The sequence below is a fragment of the Mus musculus genome, chromosome 16 (assembly GCF_000001635.26).
Source record: "Mus musculus strain C57BL/6J chromosome 16, GRCm38.p6 C57BL/6J".
In the NCBI taxonomy this organism is placed as follows: Eukaryota; Metazoa; Chordata; class Mammalia; order Rodentia; family Muridae; genus Mus; species Mus musculus.
This window is the reverse complement of record NC_000082.6, coordinates 48,591,429-48,613,887: the sequence shown is the minus strand read 5'-3', so window position 1 is coordinate 48,613,887 and position 22,459 is coordinate 48,591,429. Positions and strand designations below refer to the sequence as shown.

The following is a 22,459-nucleotide window of genomic DNA, read 5'->3' as shown; positions in this document are numbered from 1 at the left end:
CACTGCGTGTGTTGCCTGGAGCCAGGGACAGAGTGGTAAAGAGAGAATGCACAATGGCAGCCTTAGGATGAGACACAAATACTGGACTGATGAAGAATGGCTACTACGAAGGATGAAGGTTTCCCAGGGACAACTGTCCATGGAGACTTTTGCTGGCTTGAACGTTGTTAGATGAGCACTTTCTGCTGTAAGTTCAAATCTCATCTGAAATGCTTTAAATCGTATGAACATGAAATAAATCATGAATAGATTTGCTGAGATATTCTTGGGGAGTCTTGGAGAAATCATAAAAGCAGGAAGGAGAGTAGAAGACTGAAACCTGGGGCAAACATTATAATTTTAAAACGGATTGTGAAAATTGTTAAGATATTCTCCATGGTGGCATGAGTTGAGCCAGAGTAGAGTATAGAAAGGGCAGGTTTATGGGGAAGCAGCTTTCTGACACTGACCACATAGAAGGGGATCAGTGGAGTTGCCATGGGAGGGAGACAGAGGAGGGGCAAGAGAAAGAGAAAGCACAGGAGCAGAGAAGGAAGAGAGAGACAGAGACACATAGAGACACACACGCGCGAGCACACACGCACACACACACACACACTCACGGGGTGGGGGGAGAGAGAGAGGAGGGAGAGAGACAGAGAGACAGCAGAGAGACAGAGAGAGAGAGAGACAGAGAGAGAGAGAGAGAGAGAGGAAGGGGAGTAACTCAGGCAAAACGTTGGCTTCTAAGGGAGGGGATGCCCAGTGACTGCTGGAAAGTTCAGGGCCCAGGGCAGTCTGCCAGCCATATCTTGAAACAGTTAGGGACTGAGGGATGTCAGGAGAACCTGGAGGCCAGGTACACTTTGGTATGTAAAATATGCCCCTCAGCCTTTTGTTCCAGGTCTGAATCTCAACAAAAAACTATTTTCCAAAGTGAATTCAATGTGGCCTGGCCCAAGCCTGTGGGAGTTGAAGGCAGTGGGGCAGTGTGCAAGACACTGTTCCTAGACAGGAGGCATGTCTCTGCACTGTTCTCTTTCTATCCTTTCTCCTTCTAGAATGGTGGATCTCAGCCTTCCTCTACTGTGACCACATAATACAGGTCCTCATGTGGTGAGCCCAACCATAAAATTATTTTGTTGTTGCTTCCTAACTGTAATTTTGCTACTGTTATAAATCATAATGTAAGGGTCTGATATGTGACCCCAAAGGGGTCTAGACCCATAGGTTGAGACCTGCTCTTCTAAAACAAGCTTATAAATCAAGAAAAAAAGAGAAAAAAAAAGGAAAGCCAGCCGTCGTGGTGCACGTCTTTAATCCCAGCACTCGGGAGGCAGAGGCAGGCAGATTTCTGAGTTCGAGGCCAGCCTGGTCTACAGAGTGAGTTCCAGGACAGCCAGGGCTATACAGAGAAACCCTGTCTCGAAAAACCAAAACAACAACAACAACAACAAAAAACCCAAGCTTATTCAAGTCCAAATTGCTGTCCCGGCAGTCAAAGACTGAGAACAACAGCAACTCTAGAGTCCTCTGCATTGTTTTACCTGGCTTTATGAGGGGAACTTCCTCCTCTTCTTCTTGTTTCAGTGAGACCTTGGTGCTGCTTTGATCCCAAACCTGAAAAACAAGTTCTACATTTAAAATTGTGCAAGCACATAGGACATATGACAGAGCGGAGCCAAGCCTTGAAAACGCAGCATCCACATCACAGGCGGCAGATCATAAGTAAATCAGCACCAAACTATGGTCAGGTTTTTGAGGCAGTGAACAGTCACTGGAGACGGCTATGGTGGTGAGCCCCTCCAGAATGACCATCTTTGAGACTCTACACTCATTCCTAGTATCTCTATAGACTTTTAAAATGACCTATTTATTTCTGAAATTGATCTTACATGTGGCTGTAACAGAGGCTGCAGCAAGTGAGTCAAGTATTCGATTCACTGGCAATAAATGTGTAGTTTGGGTGAGGTTCATCACACAGCTAAGACAAAGTAGGAGCTCAGCATCGGTGCAAGAAATGGAGGTTGCTGGCTGCTGTGGGGCTCACCTTTAATTCTAGTGCTCCAGCTTCAGATGCAGGCAGATCTCTATGAAGGATGTTTGTAAAGTCAGGGTGAGGAATAACATTCCTTAAATTAAATTGTAAACCTCACCTACCTAACATCACACTGGGAATTCTCCGGAGTCCCATGGACAGGGCTCAATGGAAACAAATTTACATTTCCAGAAGACAGCTCCATAGATGAGAGGAGGGGCATGCAGAAGGGGAAGGGGCACAGAGAAGTGGGAGGAGCACAGGGAAGGGGGAGGGGCATGGGGAAAGGGGAGATGAATTTGAATGTGACCTTCAAGGAAAAAAAAGAAACTCAGTATGATGCCTTTAAATATGTTGTAAATTTTATCAAGGTAGAAAAATAAGCAGTTAAAAAATTAATGACTTGGGCTAGCGGTTAAGAGCACTGGCTGCTCTTCCAAAGGTCATGAGTTCAATTCCCAGCAAACACATGGTGGCTCACAACCATCGGTAATTGGATCTAATGCCCTCTTCTGGAGTATCTGAAGACAGCAACAGTGTACTCATATAAACATAAAACAATAAATATTTTTTTTAAAAAATTAATGACGTAAAAGATTGAGAAAATAGAAAGAAGCCAAGGTTCTGCCCTGTCTTTTGTTTTGGGGACCCCACCCCCACCCCATGGACACCTGCAGAGGCAGCTTGTTTCCTTAAGATTCTTCATTCTGAGAGTTTCCTTAGCCTTCCTCAGCCATACACACCTCTAACCAAACATGGCCAGAAGAGAAGTCAAACTGCCTTTCCCCCTCTACCAGGAAACAACAGTGGATTCCTGCACACTTTGGAAACCAGCACTGTCTCAAGGCAGGTTAATAGGCACACCTGTAGCCTAGCAACTGAATAACTATAGCTGCCCATCATTGCCCTTGGCTTTTCCATTCAAACAGAAAGTAGAGCCTCCCAGGCAGGGGAAACAGTCGTTTTTCAGCTACTGTGGTGCAGTTAGAATATGTTCATGTTTACATTGCAACTATCTGAATTTTCCAGGAAAAGAAATGAAAATGCATATTTCTGAAGTTCATTTTGTGAAAATCTTGAGAGTGACTTTCAAATGTATGCCTTCCTATATTTCTGACACCTCATAAAATTAATAGTTTTCTCTGCTGTATAAAGAAAAGCTACATGATACTAAGCTTCTCTATATTTGGACTAAATAGCTTTGAGCAGGTTATAAGTAGCAAAATTTCCATAGCAGTTAGGAGTGACTGTAAGACAATCTCAGGAAAACTTTGCATGTCTTTGAATATCAGCACTTTAATGTGTGATGAGTCTGTTCATGTGTATCGATTTTCCTTGGTGACTTGGCTTATGATAAGACAAGCCCTTGTCCAGAGGAAGCATCTAATCTGAAGAAAACTGGCACTATTCCCAGCAAAGAACACTTCTTGTGAGTGCTCCTTTTTTTCCAGCATAATATTTTTATTGATTATTTGGGAATTTTACACCATGCACCCAAAGCTTACTTACTTTTGAGTCCTCCCAGGTCCACCCAAACTCTTATTACCTCGAAGAAGAAGAAGAAGAAGAAGAAGAAGAAGAAGAAGAAGGAGGAGGAGGAGGAGGAGGAGGAGGAGGAGGAGAAAGAAGGAGGAGGAGGAGGAGGAGGAGGAGGAGGAGAAAGAAGGAGGAGGAGGAGGAGAAGGGGAAGAGGAAGAAGGGGGAAGAGGAAGAAGGGGGAGGAGGAGAAGGGGAAGAAGAAGAAGAAGAAGAAGAAGAAGAAGAAGAAGAAGAAGAAGAAGAAGAAGAAGAAGAAGAAGAAGAAGAAGAAGAAGAAGAAAACAAAAGAAACAAACAAACAAACAAAAAACAAAAACCCTGAGTCCTTCCCCACATGCATCCCTGCCAAAAGCCCTCAACTGTGGAAAGACACACTTCAATGTCCTTATCACAATTTTTAAGAGTTGTCTTTAACAGTTTCCTTCCTAGGCTGTTACTTTTGGGGGGTGGGTTGTAGAACGGGGATAGGGGTTGTCATAGAAGCCTTCTACATCCCTCTCTCAACTGTGAGTCTGCAGTCATCGATACCATGGCAAAATTTGCTCCATTACCCTTTACAGCCCAGTAGAAGCATGGATCACGACTTCCACATGGTCTCCAGCATCATCACACACCACAGACCTCAGCAGGATCTCTGGTGGCAGTACAAACCACAGACATCAACATGGCTCCCTGCTGCAGCATACTTCATGGACACCATCATGACCCCAGTGGCAGTGACATCAACACAGACTTGGGGTAAACAGGGCCATGGACACCAATTTGGATCCAGTGGCAGCAAGACCCACAAACATCAACATGGCTTCAGATGGCAACGTGGACAGTGGCCTTTGGTGGTAACACAGGCCACAGACACCAACAGGTCCCCCAACTACAGCACAACACAGACATGGCCCTCTGAGGCAGCATGGACCACAGAGGACTTCATCCTGTTCTTGTTAACACAGACTCATAAAGTTATTGTTTTCCTATTCTGTTATTCCTATTCTGTTGTTGAGGCTGTCTCCACTAGAAAGCCATACAACCTCAGACACCTGTTTTATTTATTCCTTTGTTTGTTTGGTTTTGGTTTCTTGAGACAATGTTTCACGGTGGAACTTGCTCTGTATAGAACAGGCTATCCTTGAATTCAGACATCCACTTGCGTCTGCCTCTTGAGTGACAGTACTAAAGGTTTACGCCACCATGTCTGGCTTATTTTCCTTAGTACTTACATTTAAAGTGTAGGGAAAAAATTAATTAACTCACTGCCTACATTACTTTTCTCTAACTAAGGTTCTAGTCATCTGTTTCAGGAAAACATCTGTTTCGTCTTCTCTCACAATGCAGTTCTGTTTAGAGGGTCTGAATTTGTTCAGGGTGACACAAGAAATCTGTCTTCAATGACGTTTCCTTATCTTCTTCAGTAGCTGGACTATGGCTTGCACTCTGCAGTTTGGGAATATCTGCTGAGATTTTTACTTAAACCATAAGACAGATAACACCTCCCAAATGGCAAATGATATTACAGTTCAATCCTGGCATGATTTTTAAAATGTCTCAACTTCAATTTTGTCTGCAACAAGCATGGTAGGGCCTAAAGGAGAAGCATAATTTTGTGGCCAGCCTGCCTGGCTGGAATAAATACATTGTAAAGAGACAAGTATGTCCCCTTCATTGGCTATAATATAATACTATAGAAAGGCTGGACCCCAAGAAAGTAGAATTTCCATGACAAAACCCACATACAGAAGGGAAAATTACAACAGCCCCTTCTCAAGATCCAAAATAGCAAATGAAAAGAAGAAGGGTGGAGGCTTGTTAAGGGAAAACTACTTCTCCTTTCCACATGAATAGAATCTGAATTTTATTGCTCAGGCCTGGGGAGGCAACTTCTAAGTCCTTAGTACTCAGTAGCTGTCCTTCCCATAATGCAGCTATCTGCAATCTTTACTGGTAAGCTTGGACTATTCTCTTGAGCCCCAAGGAAAACAGCACAAAAACAAGTAGCGGCAGCTGCAACAAAACCCTAACATCTCCCTTATTCTGTTTTTTCCGTGGATCTAAAATCCCAAGGATGGCTGTGCTGACATTGGGCATTTTCGTCCATACTCTGAAGACTTCTGTTCCTCCCCGGAGCATTCTACAAACTCTACTTCCAAGGCTAATTGTTTTGCTTTCTCTCAAACTAAGTGGCCCTCAAGTTTCTTTCTGAGTCCTATTTCCAAATTCCCACGTTAAGACTAAGCACCTCAAAAGAAACCGAGAACCTCCTGTAACATATTTAGATATTAAGATACTGAACTGTAAGACATTACATACAACATAATGTATTGTGTCTCTGCAACTAACTAAAATTAGAACATCTCAACACCGACACATGTCAATATTTATCATGAAATGTGCTTTCCCTGAGGAGCCTCCAATTGCAAAAATGGCCAGTCATGATTTCATTGATGAACTAGCCTGCCTCCATCTTAGGCTGGAAAGCCATCTCATAGTACAGACAAACTAGATTCATTTCTGTTTATGATTAAACCTCTGTTTTTCAAAGATTGGGCTATATCCCACTTAGAACCTTAACTACAAACAGTTCTGCACTGTGTGTTCCAGGAAATGGCAGCCATGTTCTTGTTTCAAAATCATCTTGCGACCCTACCCCCACTGCTTCAGAAGGTTGTTATAACGACTTTATTCTGGCCACTTTGCAGTCATGTTTTTGTTTCAGGATGTCATTATGACTAACTTATGGTTATGTTCTGACCCTGTAATCCCGCCTATTTTGTCCATCAAATCTGCCTTTTAAAAAAACTCTCAGCCGGGTGTGGTGGCGCACGCCTTTAATCCCAGCACTCAGGAGGCAGAGGCAGGCAGATTTCTGAGTTCGAGGCCAGCCTGGTCTACAGAGTGAGGTCCAGGACAGCCAGGGCTATACAGAGAAAAAAAAAAAAGAAAAGAAAAAAGAAAAGAAAAAAAGAGGAAAGTGTCCCTGGAGAATAAAGACTCAGGCAGCAGCCAGAATGGCCATCTTTCCTCTCCACTTGGGGTTCACTTGCTGTAGACAGTTGACACCCAAAAATGTATTTTTCTTCCTAGGTTAGAGCACCTGTCCTTTTCAGTAAGCCACCTAAAAAAGGCCAAATTAGGCTAAGGGTGCTGGGGCATGCCTTTAAAACCAGCATTCCACTTACGGCACAGGGAAGAGATTCTGAAAGCACTCAAGGCCAGCCTGGTCTAAGGCTACATAGTGAGAGCTTGCCTCAAAAAAAAAAAAACAAAAAACAAAAAACAAAAAATGAACAAGAACAGAGGAGGCTGGGAGAAAGGGAGAATAAAAAAAAAAAAAAAAGAACAAAAGGCCAAATTAAAAGTAAAAAGTAAAACAAAACAAAGGATAAAAAGGAGATTTACTCCTTTAGCCAGCCACATTATGAAGGGGAACAAAGAGATCTGGTCACACCCCAAGCCCATCTCTGGGTTCCTGACTAAGGGTAGGCTTTAAAACAGGAAGCATGAACTAACTAAACACTCCAGCAAGGTACAGTACCCTGCCTCCTGCTGGGTCAGCCCTGAGTCTTTCCTTCAAGGTTCTCTGAAGAATTTTAAATCTTTCTCCAAGAGCAGAGAGTTCTCTCAGGAGATTTCTTCTAGGCTTTAACCATTTCCCCTCTTAGCAGGAGATTCCTAGGGAAGTTCAAATTTCCCGGAGTTCATCCTTTCTGATGGTCTAGAGGGGGAAGAAAAGAGTCTCTTCAGAATGTGTTTATTCCTGCTGGGCAGGCGAGCCAGTTACAGGATCACCTGCTCACTTTGTAAAGTCTCTCTGTCAGAAGACCTATAAGCCCGGACTATGTTGGAGAGCAGCACGGGTAACCAGCTGTGCAACACCTGATTTAAATGTTGCCAGGAAACTTGGGAACTGGATGGCATCATTAGGTTTCTTTCCTTCTCTTCCTTGGTGCCTTTGCCCCCGCTGGGTGCACATTATTGTCAAGGACTTAAGAAAGCTATCAGATAAGTAAATAGCCTTCTGTCAATTCAACAGGCTGTTTTTTTCCTCTTCATAGATAGTGTGTTGTTACAGGCCCCTCCCCTTCACACGTTCAGTTTTCCATTAAAGGTGAGTTTGTAGTGCAATCAAGCCCTAATGTGGTGTGAAGTTCAAAGTCCTGCGGTTTGCAGCCTATTTTCTAATGTATGCGAAAGATCTTTAATAAGCAAAACAATACATACTCAATATCAGGTGACAACCAATTCTGCAAAGAAAACCTAACAGATGAGCAAGAGGAACATAAGACCTTGCATAGCCGACCTAGCTGGTCTATGTTCTCTGCCCCTTTTCTTCTGTTTCTGCTTTGCAGCCACCTCCTCACACACCCCCCACACTCCCCACCTCCGTTAATATGTCAGCCGCCCTTGGATCTCAGGGGTCTTTGGCTCTCTCTGTCTGGTGACTTGGTTTTACTCCTGGATCCATCCTTTTTTTCTTGCCTCCATTCACTGCTGCCGTCTCTGAGCTACTTGAACACCTTACCTAAAATTACCATCCAAATATACACAACCAACAAAGATGTGCCTAGCCCTTCCCCTTGCCTCGGTTCCTCCTGAGCATGTAGAACCACCTACCATGCAACGTATTCACTTAGCCATCTTATGTCCCATCAGATCCTGCCCCTACATATCAGGTGCAACTGGAACCCCAGTTCCCCCAAAGCAGTGAAAAACCCCAAAATGACGGTCTTGGCTCAGCTCCAGCTGGACTAGGAATGCTGGCAGAAGCTCCCCTGCACAATTTCTCAGGGACCTGTAAAAATGGGTTTTCTGTCTGCCAAAAGGAGCCACTCCCTTATTGCCTCGTCTAAAGACTCCCTATACACACACACACACACACACACACACATCTGTTATGCATGTCAAAGCCCATGCTTAGCTTAGAACAAGGAGTGAGTGCTGCCATCACAACGTTCCCTCTGCCAGATCCCCAATATCTAGGTCAATAGTTAACAGCATACAAAATCTTGAATAGACATGTGTGCTCTTTGATAATAGTGGTAGGGTCTGTGCAAAATGAAGTCCAGGAATTAGAAACCACAAAGGAAAGCTTGGGTTTACACTCTTTTCTTCTTGCCTGTTTTGTTTTGTTTTGTTTTGTTTTGTTTTGCTTTTACAGAACTTTCGGTACCTGATATCATGTTCCATTTTTCTATTTTTGTTCAATTAGTACTTACTAGAGTGTTGGAAGGCAAGGAAAGGAATGAGGAGACATGTTGGGGAGCAGATGTGGAAAGGTGATAGGGGATTTTCAGAGAGGAAACTAGAAAGGGGCTAGATAGCATACGAAATGTAAATGAAGAAAATATCTAATAATAATAATATTTTTTTAAAAACTCCAAAGATGCAGAATTACTCAGGGACCTGTAAAAATGGGATTTCTGTGTGCCAAAAGGAGCCTTATTGTCTCGTCTACAGACTCCCTACACACATATATCTGTTATGCTTGTCACAGCCCGGCTCAGTTCATCTGGAGTACTGGAGCCACAGCAAGGACATTGAGTTTTGTCTGAGAATGAGGAATTATTAGAAAAGTCAGGGTAGGAGAAGCGCTTAAGACAACTTAGACTTCAAGTGAGACATTCATGGTTTTAAGACTGGTGGAGGCCAAGAAGAATATTAAGATTTTTTGTTTGGTTGGTGTTTTGTTTTGTTTGGTTTTGTTTTGTTTTCGAGACAGGGTTTCTCTGTGTAGCCCTGGCTGTCCTGGAACTCACTCTGTAGACCAGGCTGGTCTCAAACTCAAAGATCCACCTGCCTCTGCCTCCCAAGTGCTGGGATTAAAGGCGTGCGCCACCACTGCCCGACGAATATTAAGATTCTTAATGAGGCTTCTGTAGTTGCTCTAGAAGAGATGATGCTGGCCAGAGTGGTCACTGTGGAGGCAACAAAACAGCAACTCAACTCAGAAAGTCTGACTCAACCAGACTGGCTTTGTGCAAAATGCAGGGTTTAAAGGCTAGACACAGTGTCTCTTCGGGAAGGAACACAAAAACCCCCTCTCTCGGAATTCTTTCTTCTTTCCTGTAGGCTTCTCTGTCTCAATGATCCCTTAGCAAATAATTGTTTTATTCTCCTCCACCTCTCACTGTACAACTGAAACCACAGAAGGGCAAGCTACCACATCTTATGCACACAGTGCCTTCATCAGCCCCCACCCTCCACCTTCCACGCTTGCTCTAGATACTGCCAACTGGTCAGGCCCAAAGGAAACTTTCTCCCCAGACTCCAAAAGCAGTCCACAGAGCCCCAAATCAGCTCAAGCTAGACCATAGGAGTTCTGGTGGTTAAATAAAAACCAGCATTCCTCAAAACTTGTAGAACGGGTTCCCTCTGGCCAAAAGGAGTCTCCTTTTCTTCTGTAAGGAGGGGCATTTGGCTTTCTACTGACATTTATCCTTGGCCTTGGCTGCATATCAAAGTCCCTCCAGTCCCTACTCAGAAGTGCTTGTTGGAAATGTCAAAGTGCACAAGCTAGCCTCCTGGCCCCTCAATTGCCACAGCTCCTCACCCTCCTCTGAGCCCACCACTGGCTCAGTCACTCTGTCCCTCTCTTACTCTCTTACCACCACCTTCATCGTTCTCTCCCACATTCTTAGTCCTGGCCATGGCCAGTCTGCTTCTTCCTCTCTCTACCCCAGGCTCTTGCAGATGCCTCTCTGGCTGTTCCCTCTCATATCTACAGTTAAATCCATAACCGGATCATGGAGCAGTTGTGCTGGCAGCTCCTTTACTGGGCCCCCTCACCTACACAACCGAACTTGCATTTAAAGGCAAATATCTTGCTGACACCTCAAATCCTCAGTGTTATTACTGGACACCAAGCAGATTCCACTGTTCATCTGGTCCCTTATCCTTTATAGCGTACATTTGACTGAACGCTGATTTTATCATTAAGTCTTTCATACTCTTTACCACAATGCACAATCTGTCTCTCATCTTCTTCCTTTTCTTATTTCCAGGCAGTAAGATCCTACTTGTGTTTTTATTTGTTTGGTTTAATTGCTTTAACACCTTCTCCCTCTGATTCAGTCATTTTCATTGTCTGATAAGGATTGGGGGAAAAAAGAAAAAGAGAAAACTCCACCGTTAACAAAAACACAGTGAAAGCTTCCTGCAGGCTCTGCCTGCTTACTACTTCAAGCATAGAGTGTTATGACTTCCCAAACCCTTCTCAATGTGAATCTGAGCTAACATGTCATAGATCACCTTTTGTAATACACATTCCTGTTATAACCTAAGGTTCTGCCAGGAATACCCTAGAAGAATGACAGAAAGTCCTGCTTGGCAACTGTCTGTCTGTCTGTCTGTCTGTCTGTCTCTTTGTGTGTGTATATTCACATCTCTGTCTATCTATTTATTTATCTATCTTTCTATCTATCTATCTATCTATCTATTTATCAGGAGAGGGAATAAGGGAGGATGTAGGGGGTTCCACTTGCAATGTCTCCCTCCTCACTTTTTTCCTTTCTTAAAATGTGTATCTATTTTAAAAGACAAATATAGGTCTTGCTCCTTAAAGAGTCTTTTTCATCTCTCTAGCACACAGTCGTTCTTCCTTCTTCTCAACAGTGACTATGAATATATACTAATGCTACTGTCATTAGTAGCCAAGCAACTATGGCTTGGAGAACACTAGAACACACAGCAGCCTTGATTCTTTATTACTGTTATTATTATTCATATGCTTTCAATTCCTGCCATGACACTTCAAATCAGAATTCACAATTCAGTTGAATTCCCACAAAACAAATCTAAGTCTACCAAAAAAAAAAAAAATACTGAGAACTGTATTAACAAATAAAGGAAACATTTCCATGTAGCAAAACTATAAATCAACTTTAAATTGCCATTAAACACCTACTTCATAGGTATAGAGAGTTGCAGCAGAAGTTTGCTGGGCCATTAACACCTAATTCTTCCATGACTGACATTTTCCCTGTTTAGCCTTTCTGGTTTTCAGGTCCAGGACTCACAATTTCTGGGGTCACAACCTGCCCTTGCTCCATCCCATATTCTCCCTGGAAAATTTTGCTTTCTCTGCTTCCTTCTTCTGGGTTACACAATAAAGAATGAATCTGGCTCCTTCCAATTATCAAAGAGATAATTTAAGAGATGCATTTCATTTTACACAGAATTATTTTAATTTCATCACAACCAATTATCCCATGCATCCCTGTAGCAACCATGGCAGTAGGTGATATTGCTACTTTGTTTACAAAATGTAAACCACAGCAGGTCAAAATTTGATAAAACTGGCAAGCAGCATGTAGGTTTGAATTGGAAACTGAAGCTTCCCTAAGCTACAGCCTGTCATCTTTTCATAATATGAAAAGGGGCTCATGGGATACGAGTATGGGTACCTGTTGTGGATAGACTTGAGGCTAATTATATTTGATATTAATTCTCCTGTGAGTGGCTGTGAACAAGGAATGAATCAACACTCAGGTGGTTTCCTGTAAACCTGCTTCCCACCTTAATTTGTAAAATAAAAGAGAGCTGATGATTGGGCAGATAAAAGGGAAGGTGGAGACAGAGAAGAAGGAGAAAATGGAAGAGGGAAAGGACACAGAGGAGGAAGAGGAAGAAAAGTGGAGCAGAAGCACATGACCTGGAGAAACTGCAAGTTCTAAGGGGTCTCATAAGCTGTGGAAGACGGTAATGTAGCGGTAGATCTGCCCAGTCTAGGCGCACTGCATGTAATCATATTAACCGTGTTGTGTTTTCATTGTCGGGGCTTATTTGGGATGGAGATTTACCGCAGCAGGTACCGGTTACTTTTCCCTTTCCTTTTGGGCTAAAGTTATGAGCTTTATCTTTTTATTGACCCTCACAATCTCTGCCACAAGAAAGCTTCGTACATTGGCCGCCATGATTTGAGTCATGGTTGTTGGTAGTTCACTCACAGGTCCCTACTATATAGATTCAGTCTAAGTCACCCATGAGATGCGCCTTCGCATGTCTCACACATTCATCTTGTGGCTGTCTGTCTGAGCAGTCTGCTGGTCGGCTGATGGATGACTCAAGACAGGCTGGGTATAGATAATTTTCCTCAAAGCCCCTGGGCATCTCCGGACTATATTGTATGACAGCATTCCCCAGGAGTGTTTTGGTAGTATTAGAAACAACCCTGGTACTTTCTTGGTTCACACTGGGTGAATTCTGTGTATGTTACAGCGACAACAATGTAGTTTCTTATGGAAATGTCTTAGGACCCAGAACAAGGAGCAGGGTGAATACAGCAGAAGTGGCCTCTTTACTATTCTTTTTTCTTTATATGGTTTTGGGTTAGTCGCCATTTAACACTGATACCCGAAATTTAGCTGCAGTTGTTCCGGGTTGTCCTGTGGGATGGATTTTAACCACCATAAATGGAGTCTAGTTGACAACTCAGCAGCTCACCGAGTGAGTGTCCCTTGATATTTACAGGGAAGCTCTGTCACTGGTCCCAGGCATTCAGATATCCCTGGTGCTTTCAGGCAGCAGCAAGTGGCCCGTCTGGGAGAATGACTGAAAGGAAGAGCAACCCAGGTGTCTTTGAGGCTTAGTTTGACTCTGACACAGGTTGATGACTCTATCTACTCTTGTTCCTTTATCCACAGATCTTTCCTGGGCCCCAAACTGTGTTGAACTCTGTTCTGAACACTGGCGTGTACATCGCCCCCAAACATCTAAGACTCCATGGACTCTTAAAAATATTTTTCCGAGAATAACCTGGCCATCAAGCTTTTGAAGACAGAATTCTGTTGACAGAACTCTTAAGTTTGGAAATGCTTGAGACAGAAAACAGGTCAGAATATCAAGTATTTATCAAAAAGGAGGGCAGAGCGTGATGCTTTGAACTCAGATGATAAATCCATATGCCAGTCTTTCCTCAAGACCTGATCACCAGAGGGAGAAGTATCTTCAGAAGACAGCAAGTTAAAGCCAGCCTGATCAAAAGGCCACATGGGAGGATGGAAGAGAGAGCTTGGCAACAAGGGTCTTTGTTGCCCTTTCAGAAGGCTGGAATTCAGTTTACATCAGTCACTTGCCAGCTTAACACCATCTATGACTGTAGTTCCAGGGCATCTGACGCTCCTTCTGACTTCCTCTTCCCCTGAATACATAAGGTGCACGAATATAGAAGGCATGTGCACATATAATAAATAAGCACACTGATAATAAACAAATAAATATAAAAACATAATCTCAGCACAATTCACTTTGGCTGTGAAGACTTCTGATATAGGGCAATACTTTTTTAAAGGTTGTATAGTATCTCATTCTTTTAAATCTAAACCATCCACATATAGATATTTGCACATGTTTTTAGCAAACTATCTTTGCTTCATATATTTACTCTAGCAACCGAAGATTACTGGAGATGAAGACAGATACAAGAAAAGAATAACCATTAGAATATTAGAATTATAAAATTTCTAAATTTCTTCGTAAATCTGGAATGTGTAGCCCAGAAAGGTGAATGAAGGCACGCACATGCATATTTCAAAATTTGTTCTTCTGTCCTCTCATTTGAGGCTCAGGAAATTATTCTCACTCGGTTTCACAAACATGAAGGTTTTTTTTTTTTTTTAAATTGATTGAGCTTTCTTCAAACTAATCATTTGCTTTTGCAACCATCTGTTGGGATGACAACCTGATTACACCACTGGCTTTAAGCAGAGAGCCTCTAGGGAGGTTAGGCTGTGGCATGACTTGAAAGAACTCACAACTCTTTGATAGGCTGCTTGCTATTCTCTTCCCATTGCTCCCCTTTCTTATGCTGCTGCTTTTATGCACAATGAAGTAATAGTCACTCAGACTGCCTTACTTTTGAGTGTTGTGGCGGGACATGGGTGACTGATACTACCAGGTCAAGTCCCAGCTCTTGGGTGTGGAAAATAAGTTGCAAATTTTTGACTGGAATCTGGGTCGAATTGCCAGTTTATCACACAGCAATGCACAGAAGTTTTTACTTAAATTTAGACAGGTCCTTGACAGGGATGTAACACTATGAGCAGTAACAGGGAACATATAGTAATGTTTATCCAGACTTTGGTACTACTGACAAAAGTCAGCATAGTTGCATACAATAAAATAGCTTCTACTTCTTTCCCAACTGGGATTATGTAGGGCAAATCAGAACTTTACACATAAGTTTGGAAATGCTTGAGACAGAAAACAGGTCAGAATATCATCAATGGATGTGAGGAAATAAGAAAATAATGGATTTTTTAAAGGTAAAGGTAAGAGAACACGAAGCCATGGGAAAAGTTAGTGGAAGGTATATAAGCACAGTGATGTTTAAAAAAGAAAAAAAGACACTCTCCTCCCTAAGAGCTGAGAAGAGAGACTGTCCAGAAATGCTCTTACAGTCGTCTATAAGATGACTCATACAGGATACCAGGCTGACTAGAAGAAGAGATGAGTACTGAGAAAAAAAAAAAAAAAAAAAAAAAAAAAGGAAAGTGTGTGTTCAGGCTAGCTACAGGGTGGATACAGAGAAAGACAGACTAAAGAAAATTTATATTAGCTGGGCAGTGGTGGCGCATGCCTGTAATCCCTGCACTTGGGAGGCAGAGGCAGGTGTATTTTTGAGTTTGAGGCCAGCCTGGTCTACAGAGTGAGTTCCAGGACAGCCAGGACTGCACAGAGAAACCTGTCTTGAAAAACCAAAAAAGAGGACTCAATTCTGGACTGAGGTTTTTTTTGTTTTTGTTTTTCCTTCTTTTTCTTCTTTTTTTTTTTTTAGATCTAGTTTTATTTATGTGTATACAAATGCTGTGTGTGTGGGCCCTGGAGCTGGATCTCCTGGAGCTGGAGTTGTGGGGTGCTCATAATGGACTTCAGTGCTGGGATTGAATTAGCATCTTCTGCAGGAACAACAAGTCCTCTTGACCACTGAGCCATCTCTCTAGCCCCATGGATTGGTCATTAAAAAATTTTAACAGGGATATAATTATTGTCCTTACCTATGGAAGAATACCAAAGTTCAATACATGTAAGGAATGAGGAGTGGCACTTCATGGTAATTAGCATTTCCATATCCTAAAATGTTCTGGGTTGGTAACCTCTGAAGCCTTCTGCAGTTATTTTCAAGAATAGCATGAATAATTGTGGACTGGAGTTCTGTTCTGAATTATACAACCTATAACCATTTCTCCTGTTGGAAACGTGTTTTAGTAGCCACTATCTGCCCCTTTTCTATCTGGCTACCCTTCCTACTAACATCTACACGATCACCTTTTTCAGCTTCCAGAAACAAGTGGGGAGATATATGGTTTGTGTTTGAAGCCTGGTATGTTCCATATAACTTAGCTCTATGCATGTTGCTACCAATGGCAGGACATGTGTGTTTGTGTGTGTGTGTGTGTGTGTGCGTGTGTATGTGTGTACACATACCAGTTTTTAGGTGGTTTGGCTCTTAAATATCAATTCAAGATTCTGGCCTGTAAATTGGCCTGTAGATACTCATCTATACAACTTTGAAAGTTTTTAAGCCCCAATTTCTTTTTTTTTTAATTTTTTATTAGATATTTTCTTCATTTACATTTCAAAGGCTATCCCGAAAGTCCCCTATACCCCGCTCTCCCCTACCCACTCCCATTTCTTGGCCCTGCTGTTCCCCTGTACTGGGGCATATAAAGTTTGCAAGACCAAGGGGCCTCTCTTCCCAGTGATGGCCAGCTTGGCCATCTTCTGCTACCTATGCAGCTAGAGACATGAGCTCTGGGGGAACCGGTTAGTTCATATTGTTGTTCCACCTAAAGGGATACAGACCCCTTCAGCTCCTTGGGTACTTTCTCTAGCTCCTACATTGGTAGCCCCAAATTCTTAATGCCAATCAATACACTGCATGGGTATTCTTGGAATCCTCATGTTTGTATACAGAAGGTTGGTTTGTCTCAGATGATCCAAGAGGAAGAGGCTGCTCTGATAACAGATCAGTTACTACACAGAGAGCAGGAGGTCACAATAGCCCCTTAATGGAGGAGGAGGAGTCATGGTTGGACCACTGAGGTTCAGAGTAAGCACCTCCAGCAGTGTGGCCTTGGGAGACCTTTGATTCTCCTCGCCTGTGATGTGAGGATGAAAATCCTACTCCTCAGACTATCAAGGTTAGATGAAGTGATTCAGGGTAAGAACTTCCCCCAGATTTCATCCTGGCCACACAGAAAGAGACTGATTTCAGTAAAACACTCAGACAACCCCATATTCCTTGCTCCCCAACACACACACACACACACACACACACACACACACACACACACACACACACACACCAAAATGTGAGAACAATTCAGGTTTACAGGAACAGAGATGATAAATTTGGATCACACTAGCTTCCCTAAATTGCTGGCAAGGATGATCCCCAGGCTAATAGAACTGTGGAGAATAACAAAAGAAGTTTGCTGAAATTGGTATGAAGAGTCCAATGCCACCAGGACTGGAAGGCTAACTTGCACATTTGAAAGTGGATTATGATGTCTTTTGGAAAACTCTTCATTATCTGCAGGGCAGTTTTGTTTTTTTTTCCCAATGTCTACAGAGTGTTTCAAGCTCACTAATTCCCAGTTGGAAACTTCTGCATCTTCGAAAGATGTGCAAGGTTCAACCAAGAGCATTGTGTGGACTAACTAACGTTCATTGCATGGATGCAGAAAACGAATGGCCTACACTGGCTGAAAGGCCAAGCATAAATTTAAAATGCTGTGGCAGTGACAACAGTCTACACAGCCTGAAGCAACTGCAGGCGAAGCAGATGAGCCCAAGACCTGGGGAGTAAAGCAGGGGAGTGTTACCAGTGACACAGCGCACGGGAAAGGAGGACATTAAAAATACTGGACAGGGCAGGGCCCATGCCCAAGAGCAGATGGACAATATAAAGAAATTCAACAGCACCTCTGGGATTTCCTTGTCTCATAATGTTGTGATGTTGTGTCTATACTTTTTGTGTTTGTGTTTTTGTTTTTGCTTTTTGGTTTTTTGGTTTTTTGAGACAGGGTTTCTCTGTGTAGCCCTGGCTGTCCTGGAACTCACTTTGTAGACCAGGCTGGCCTCGAACTCAGAAATCCACCTGCCTCTGCCTCCCAAGTGCTGGTATCAAAGGCGTGCGCCACCACCACCTGCCTGTTTTTTGTTTGGTTGTTTGGTTTTTAATCCTACAGATTCTTTGTGTACATATCATGGCTTTTTGTGTTTTTAAGGAATTCCTGAGCATACAAATGTGTGTGTCTCTGCTCTGTATGTGTTCTCATGTTCCCCCCTCCAGCCCCCCCCCCCAGCTATTTCCTCTCTTAGTTTGTTTAGTCTTATTCCAATTTGATTTTATCATATTTTTATTTTATTTTTATTCTTAGTTGCCCTTTTTTTCTAACTAGAGACAGAAAGGGTGTGGCTCTAGATGAAAGGGGAGGTAGGAAGAAACTGAGAGGAGATGGGAAAGGGAAAACTATAATCAGAATGTAGAGTGTAAGAAAAGATATTTTCAATTAAAAAAAAAAAAGAAACAGACTTCAAGGAGAGAAAATGGAAGATGTTAGGGTAAGAGAGGAAACTGTTAGAACACTGAGCCCTAACAGTGAGGTCACCTGGGAGGACAGATGATCACGTGACTGAACCCTAAGAAATGGTGAGGTTGAATTACAATGTACAGGGCAATTGGTGCTATCATCATTTCATTTGAGCTAGAGAAACTGTCAATTCAAGAGCCAGTGAGGTACCCAAAGTCAGAAGGGAGGAAAATTAAATGCCCTACTGTGAAAATGAATCTTGTCTAAAGGCAAGTGGGTAGACATTATTAACACAGTCGGGGAAAAATATGCTAATCAGAATGAAATTGTTCCCTAGACAACATGAAACCAGTACAGTAGAGCACAGCCAGGCATGAGGTAAGGGCTTTCTATGGTGGGCTGCACACACCATACATCTCAGTCTCTTATACTTGGGAATAAGGCTCCAGGCTCTACAATCAATTAAGCACACTAACATAATAAACAGTAGCATGGTAAGTGAAGGGAGAGTGTTTTGTGTTGTGTTTATTTTTCTTCCTTAAGTAACAGCCTCTTGTTCCACTGTTAACACTGACTGCTGTCCTCCCTCCTATTCAACAAGCAGAGCATCCAAATGAAACACACATAAACACACGTGTGCACATGTGAGTGCACAAACACACCCATCCACTGCACCACATGCACGCACGCACACACACACACACACACACACACACACACACACACACACACAGTCAGAGGCATGCACACAGTAATTAAAAGATAACTGGGAACGAAGGATCATGGGGCTTAAGAAGCTTCAATTTTTTTTTTTTAAAAAGAAAATACAGATAAGCGTTCACAAGTAATTATGTCCTAGTTGAATTATTCCAACTTCAGCCAAACAGAAATTAATATGCATCTCAGTAATGTGCACTTATGCAAATTAATTTGTTCTATGAATTTGAAAATGAATACCCTGATAAGATCACAGAGTCACAAAGAAATCACCCACCACACCCACAAAAATTCATCAGAACTTACGAAATACACCATACAAAGGCACATAGGTAGTTTCCAAATAAGCACTTACTAAAATCTTGTGCATGGTTTAGAAAAGATGACGATGTAACAGCTTCATGAGAAGCCCATGAAGAAGCTGATGCATCTGCAAAATAAGTGGCAGCGCTAACAGTCTCAGGTGCAGCTGTGTCAAACTGTACATCACAGAGGTCTTGTGGTTAAAACGCTGCAGCGGCTCTCCCTTCCTTCTCAGCTTCTGGTTACATTCTGACCTCTTTTCTAACTTTGAAGATGCTTTCATGTTTACTTGCTAGATTTTGGTTCCTTATCATTGATATTAAGGTTTTTATTTTTCTGCTCCCATACATAAATTATTCCTTTTCAACTTTCTTTCTCATTTCCCTCCCTTCCTTTCTTCCTTGCTTCCTTGCTTCCTTCCTTCCTTCCTTCCTTCCTTCCTTCCTTCCTTCCTTCCTTTCTTCTCTTTCTTCTCTTTCTTTCTCTCTCTCTTTCTCTCTCTCTCTTTCTCTTCTGATGGCTTCTTAAAATGCTAGCAATGGCTTCGTGTGATGTCTGGAAGTAGCAAGACTGGACTCAAATGTAGAAGGGAGCAAATTAGCCACAAAGTCCTAGCTAAGGGGTGGGAAATGAGCACATGGGACTTGATGGTGCTCTGTTTGAAATTTTCCATATTTAAATTCTCTAAATAAAACTTCTTTATAGTCCTGTAGTGGGTGGTTCTAATGCTGCTTGTATTCTAATGCTAAATATGCGTTCTCAAGATATGGTTGCCCCCATGGGGAGATCCTCATGTACACCAGGTGATGCTATGTGAACCTTGCTTCCCAATTCAACTGGTCAATTAAAAGCTAGAGCCTGTGATTGGGCAGTGGAGGGAGAAAGATGGGACTTGAGGATCAAGTGAGGGGTTTGCAAAGGCAGGAAGGGAAGAAAAGAAGGAAGACGAAGGTGGAGGAGATTGCCATGAAAGGCGATGGACCGTGAGCACATGGCCAGAAGAAACAGTAAGTAACAAGAGACTTTATAGCTGAAGAATATGTTAGAATAGCTCCCAACCTGCCCAAACTAAACTTAAGGTTTATAAACAAAATACCTGGATTGTGTGTCTTTTATACAAGCTAGCTAGGATTATAAATTCATTTAAATAGTCCTATTATGTGCCTTGTATCAGTTATGTTCCCCTGAAGGGAAGTAAAATCAGAAGAAATATGTCCCCCATTGGGCCAAGTACAATTCAAACAATTCATAAACAGAGAAGAATGCTATATAACATATGGACAATGGTTTTAACAGGACTTCACAAAGGAAGACGTGGCCAGTCTTTGAATCAGTCAATGACTGACCAGTCAACGACATAGCCAGGCCTTGAATCAATCCTGAACACCAAAGCATTGCCACTCTTGGCTTCGTAAACTCAAAGTGATTTCACAGTTGCCAAGATACATAGCTGTTTGATACCAACCATCAGAATGAAGATGCATTATCTAGTGGATTGAGTGTAAAATGTTCCCGTGTTTCCTGAATTGATTTCTCCAAAGGGCTTTTGGAGAATTTAAGTCAATTCAAAATTATACTTCAGGGACTGATGTTATAACTTAGTGGTCCCTAGCACCACAAGGGTTAGACAGACAGACAGGCAATAAATAAATAATAAAGACCAGAACATCAAAAGAAGAATTACGTTTCTGACAAGAGTCCATATTTAAAATTGCATATGATTTGGATTGGGACATGGGGTTCTGATACGTTCTTCAAATTATATGTACATTTTTTTCACACATTTACATATATGTCAAAGTTCTCTCAGCGTGAAAAAAGGGAGTCATAGGTCAGAGTTTACTTATTATCTCTCAAAAAAAAAAAAAAAAGACAAAATAACAAGAGGTTGGGGATTTAGCTCAGTGGTAGAGTGCTTGCCTAGCAAGTGCAAGGCCCTGGGTTCAGTCCTCAGCTCTAAAAAAAAAAAAAGAAAGAAAGAAAGAAAGAAAGAAAGAAAGAAAGAAAGAAAGAAAGAAAGAATGAATACTTATCATCTCTCTGGTTCATGCAGATAACAGTGTCTTTGGGGTATGCTCCTTCATCTTCAAGCTATGTTTTACCTACCAAAATTTAGTAGACTCTTTAATTTTTATGGATGTGAAAGAGTGTTAAGATGATGTTGTTCTTACCATGGTCACAGTTGGATCTCTGCTGCTAGCCACGTCAGTGGATGCCTTGCCTGCCTGCACGAGGCTCTCACTCTGCTGCTTTTTTATTTCCCGTGAAGAAACCTAAAACAGTGTCAACAGTTAAGCAAGCGGTAGAACCAAGCAATGGTAAACTTGAAGCCACTTTCACTATGTCACGGAGACGCTATTAACTGCATGGTTGGCTGGGTATGATAGCACACACCTATAATCTCAGTACTCAGCAGGCTGAGACAGGAGGGTCACAAGCCAATAAATACATATAAAGATCAACTAAGAACACATCACAATTATATATGTATATATTTTGTGTAATATATATATATTAAAAACAATTACTTTAGTTTTAAATATTTATAAAAATTAAGTGATCTTCTGATTTATCTACTTCACTTTTTGTTTTCCAAGAATATAATATCTCCCCAAACCAAATAACTTAGTTTCCAAGAGCTGACATACATTCTGCCTCCATCTCTAAATCAGTCCCAATCTGGCTTCTGGCCTCTTCTCTCCACCAACAGCAGCGGCACAAAAAGTCTTCCTTATATCATATCTACTGCTTGCTACTAAGTTTGGGCAACTTAAAGAATGATTTTTAAGATCTATAGAATTCAGCCCTCTTGCTCAGGTCCTTTTGAATCTCCTTATTCCCCCTGGGCTTTAATGATAAGCCTCATCCCTAGTTTCTCTCCTCACAGGACTAGCAAGTCCTTCCCAGTCTGTGCAGTTTACCTTCCTAGCCTCAACTGTTTGCCTTCTCTTCACATGACCCTTTACCCTCACTCACACTCAGATGGGTTAGTATTTCATAAGGTCATATGTCCTGTGTAGACCTCAACTCTAAATCCAGGGTCTTATGTGAATCCAGACACTTTTCGTTAAGTTTGACATTGTAAGTCAAATTCATGTTCCTCTCCACAGGCCAGTTGTTCTCTTGAACCCCCAATTTTGGTGAATATCATCACTATACAGCCATGTTCAGAAGTTCAAAACTCAGTTGGCACTCTTGCGATATCTCTCTGCTCATTCAGTACCCCTAATATGTGACCAAAATGTGACCACCTCCACCACCATCATTCTAGATCACACTCCAGTGAGTTCTCCTCTGGAGCACCCTCTGAACTGCCTGTTTCACAGTGACTCCTGTTAAGCACAATCACTGAGCAGAA

The 22,459-nt window shown here is 42.2% G+C and overlaps 1 protein-coding gene and 1 long non-coding RNA gene across 3 annotated transcripts in view; one reads left to right on the top strand and one right to left on the bottom strand.

Moving 5' to 3' along the window:
- Positions 1 to 22,459, bottom strand: part of Morc1 (microrchidia 1) — a 199,669-nt gene that overhangs the window by 17,018 nt on the left and 160,192 nt on the right. The window contains exons 20-21 of the mRNA NM_010816.1: positions 21,273 to 21,374; positions 1,527 to 1,599 (exon numbers count right to left, since the gene is read on the bottom strand). Coding sequence (NP_034946.1) covers positions 1,527 to 1,599; positions 21,273 to 21,374 — 175 coding nt within the window. The remainder of the gene's footprint in view (positions 1 to 1,526; positions 1,600 to 21,272; positions 21,375 to 22,459) is intronic.
- Gm41458 lies at positions 48 to 13,770 on the top strand. 2 transcript variants are annotated; one of them, XR_876094.2, is made up of 2 exons: positions 48 to 187; positions 13,189 to 13,770. It is a non-coding gene; the product is annotated as a predicted gene, 41458 (long non-coding RNA). The 2 variants fall into 2 exon arrangements; XR_876093.2 differs by lacking the exon at positions 48 to 187 and adding an exon at positions 12,127 to 12,244.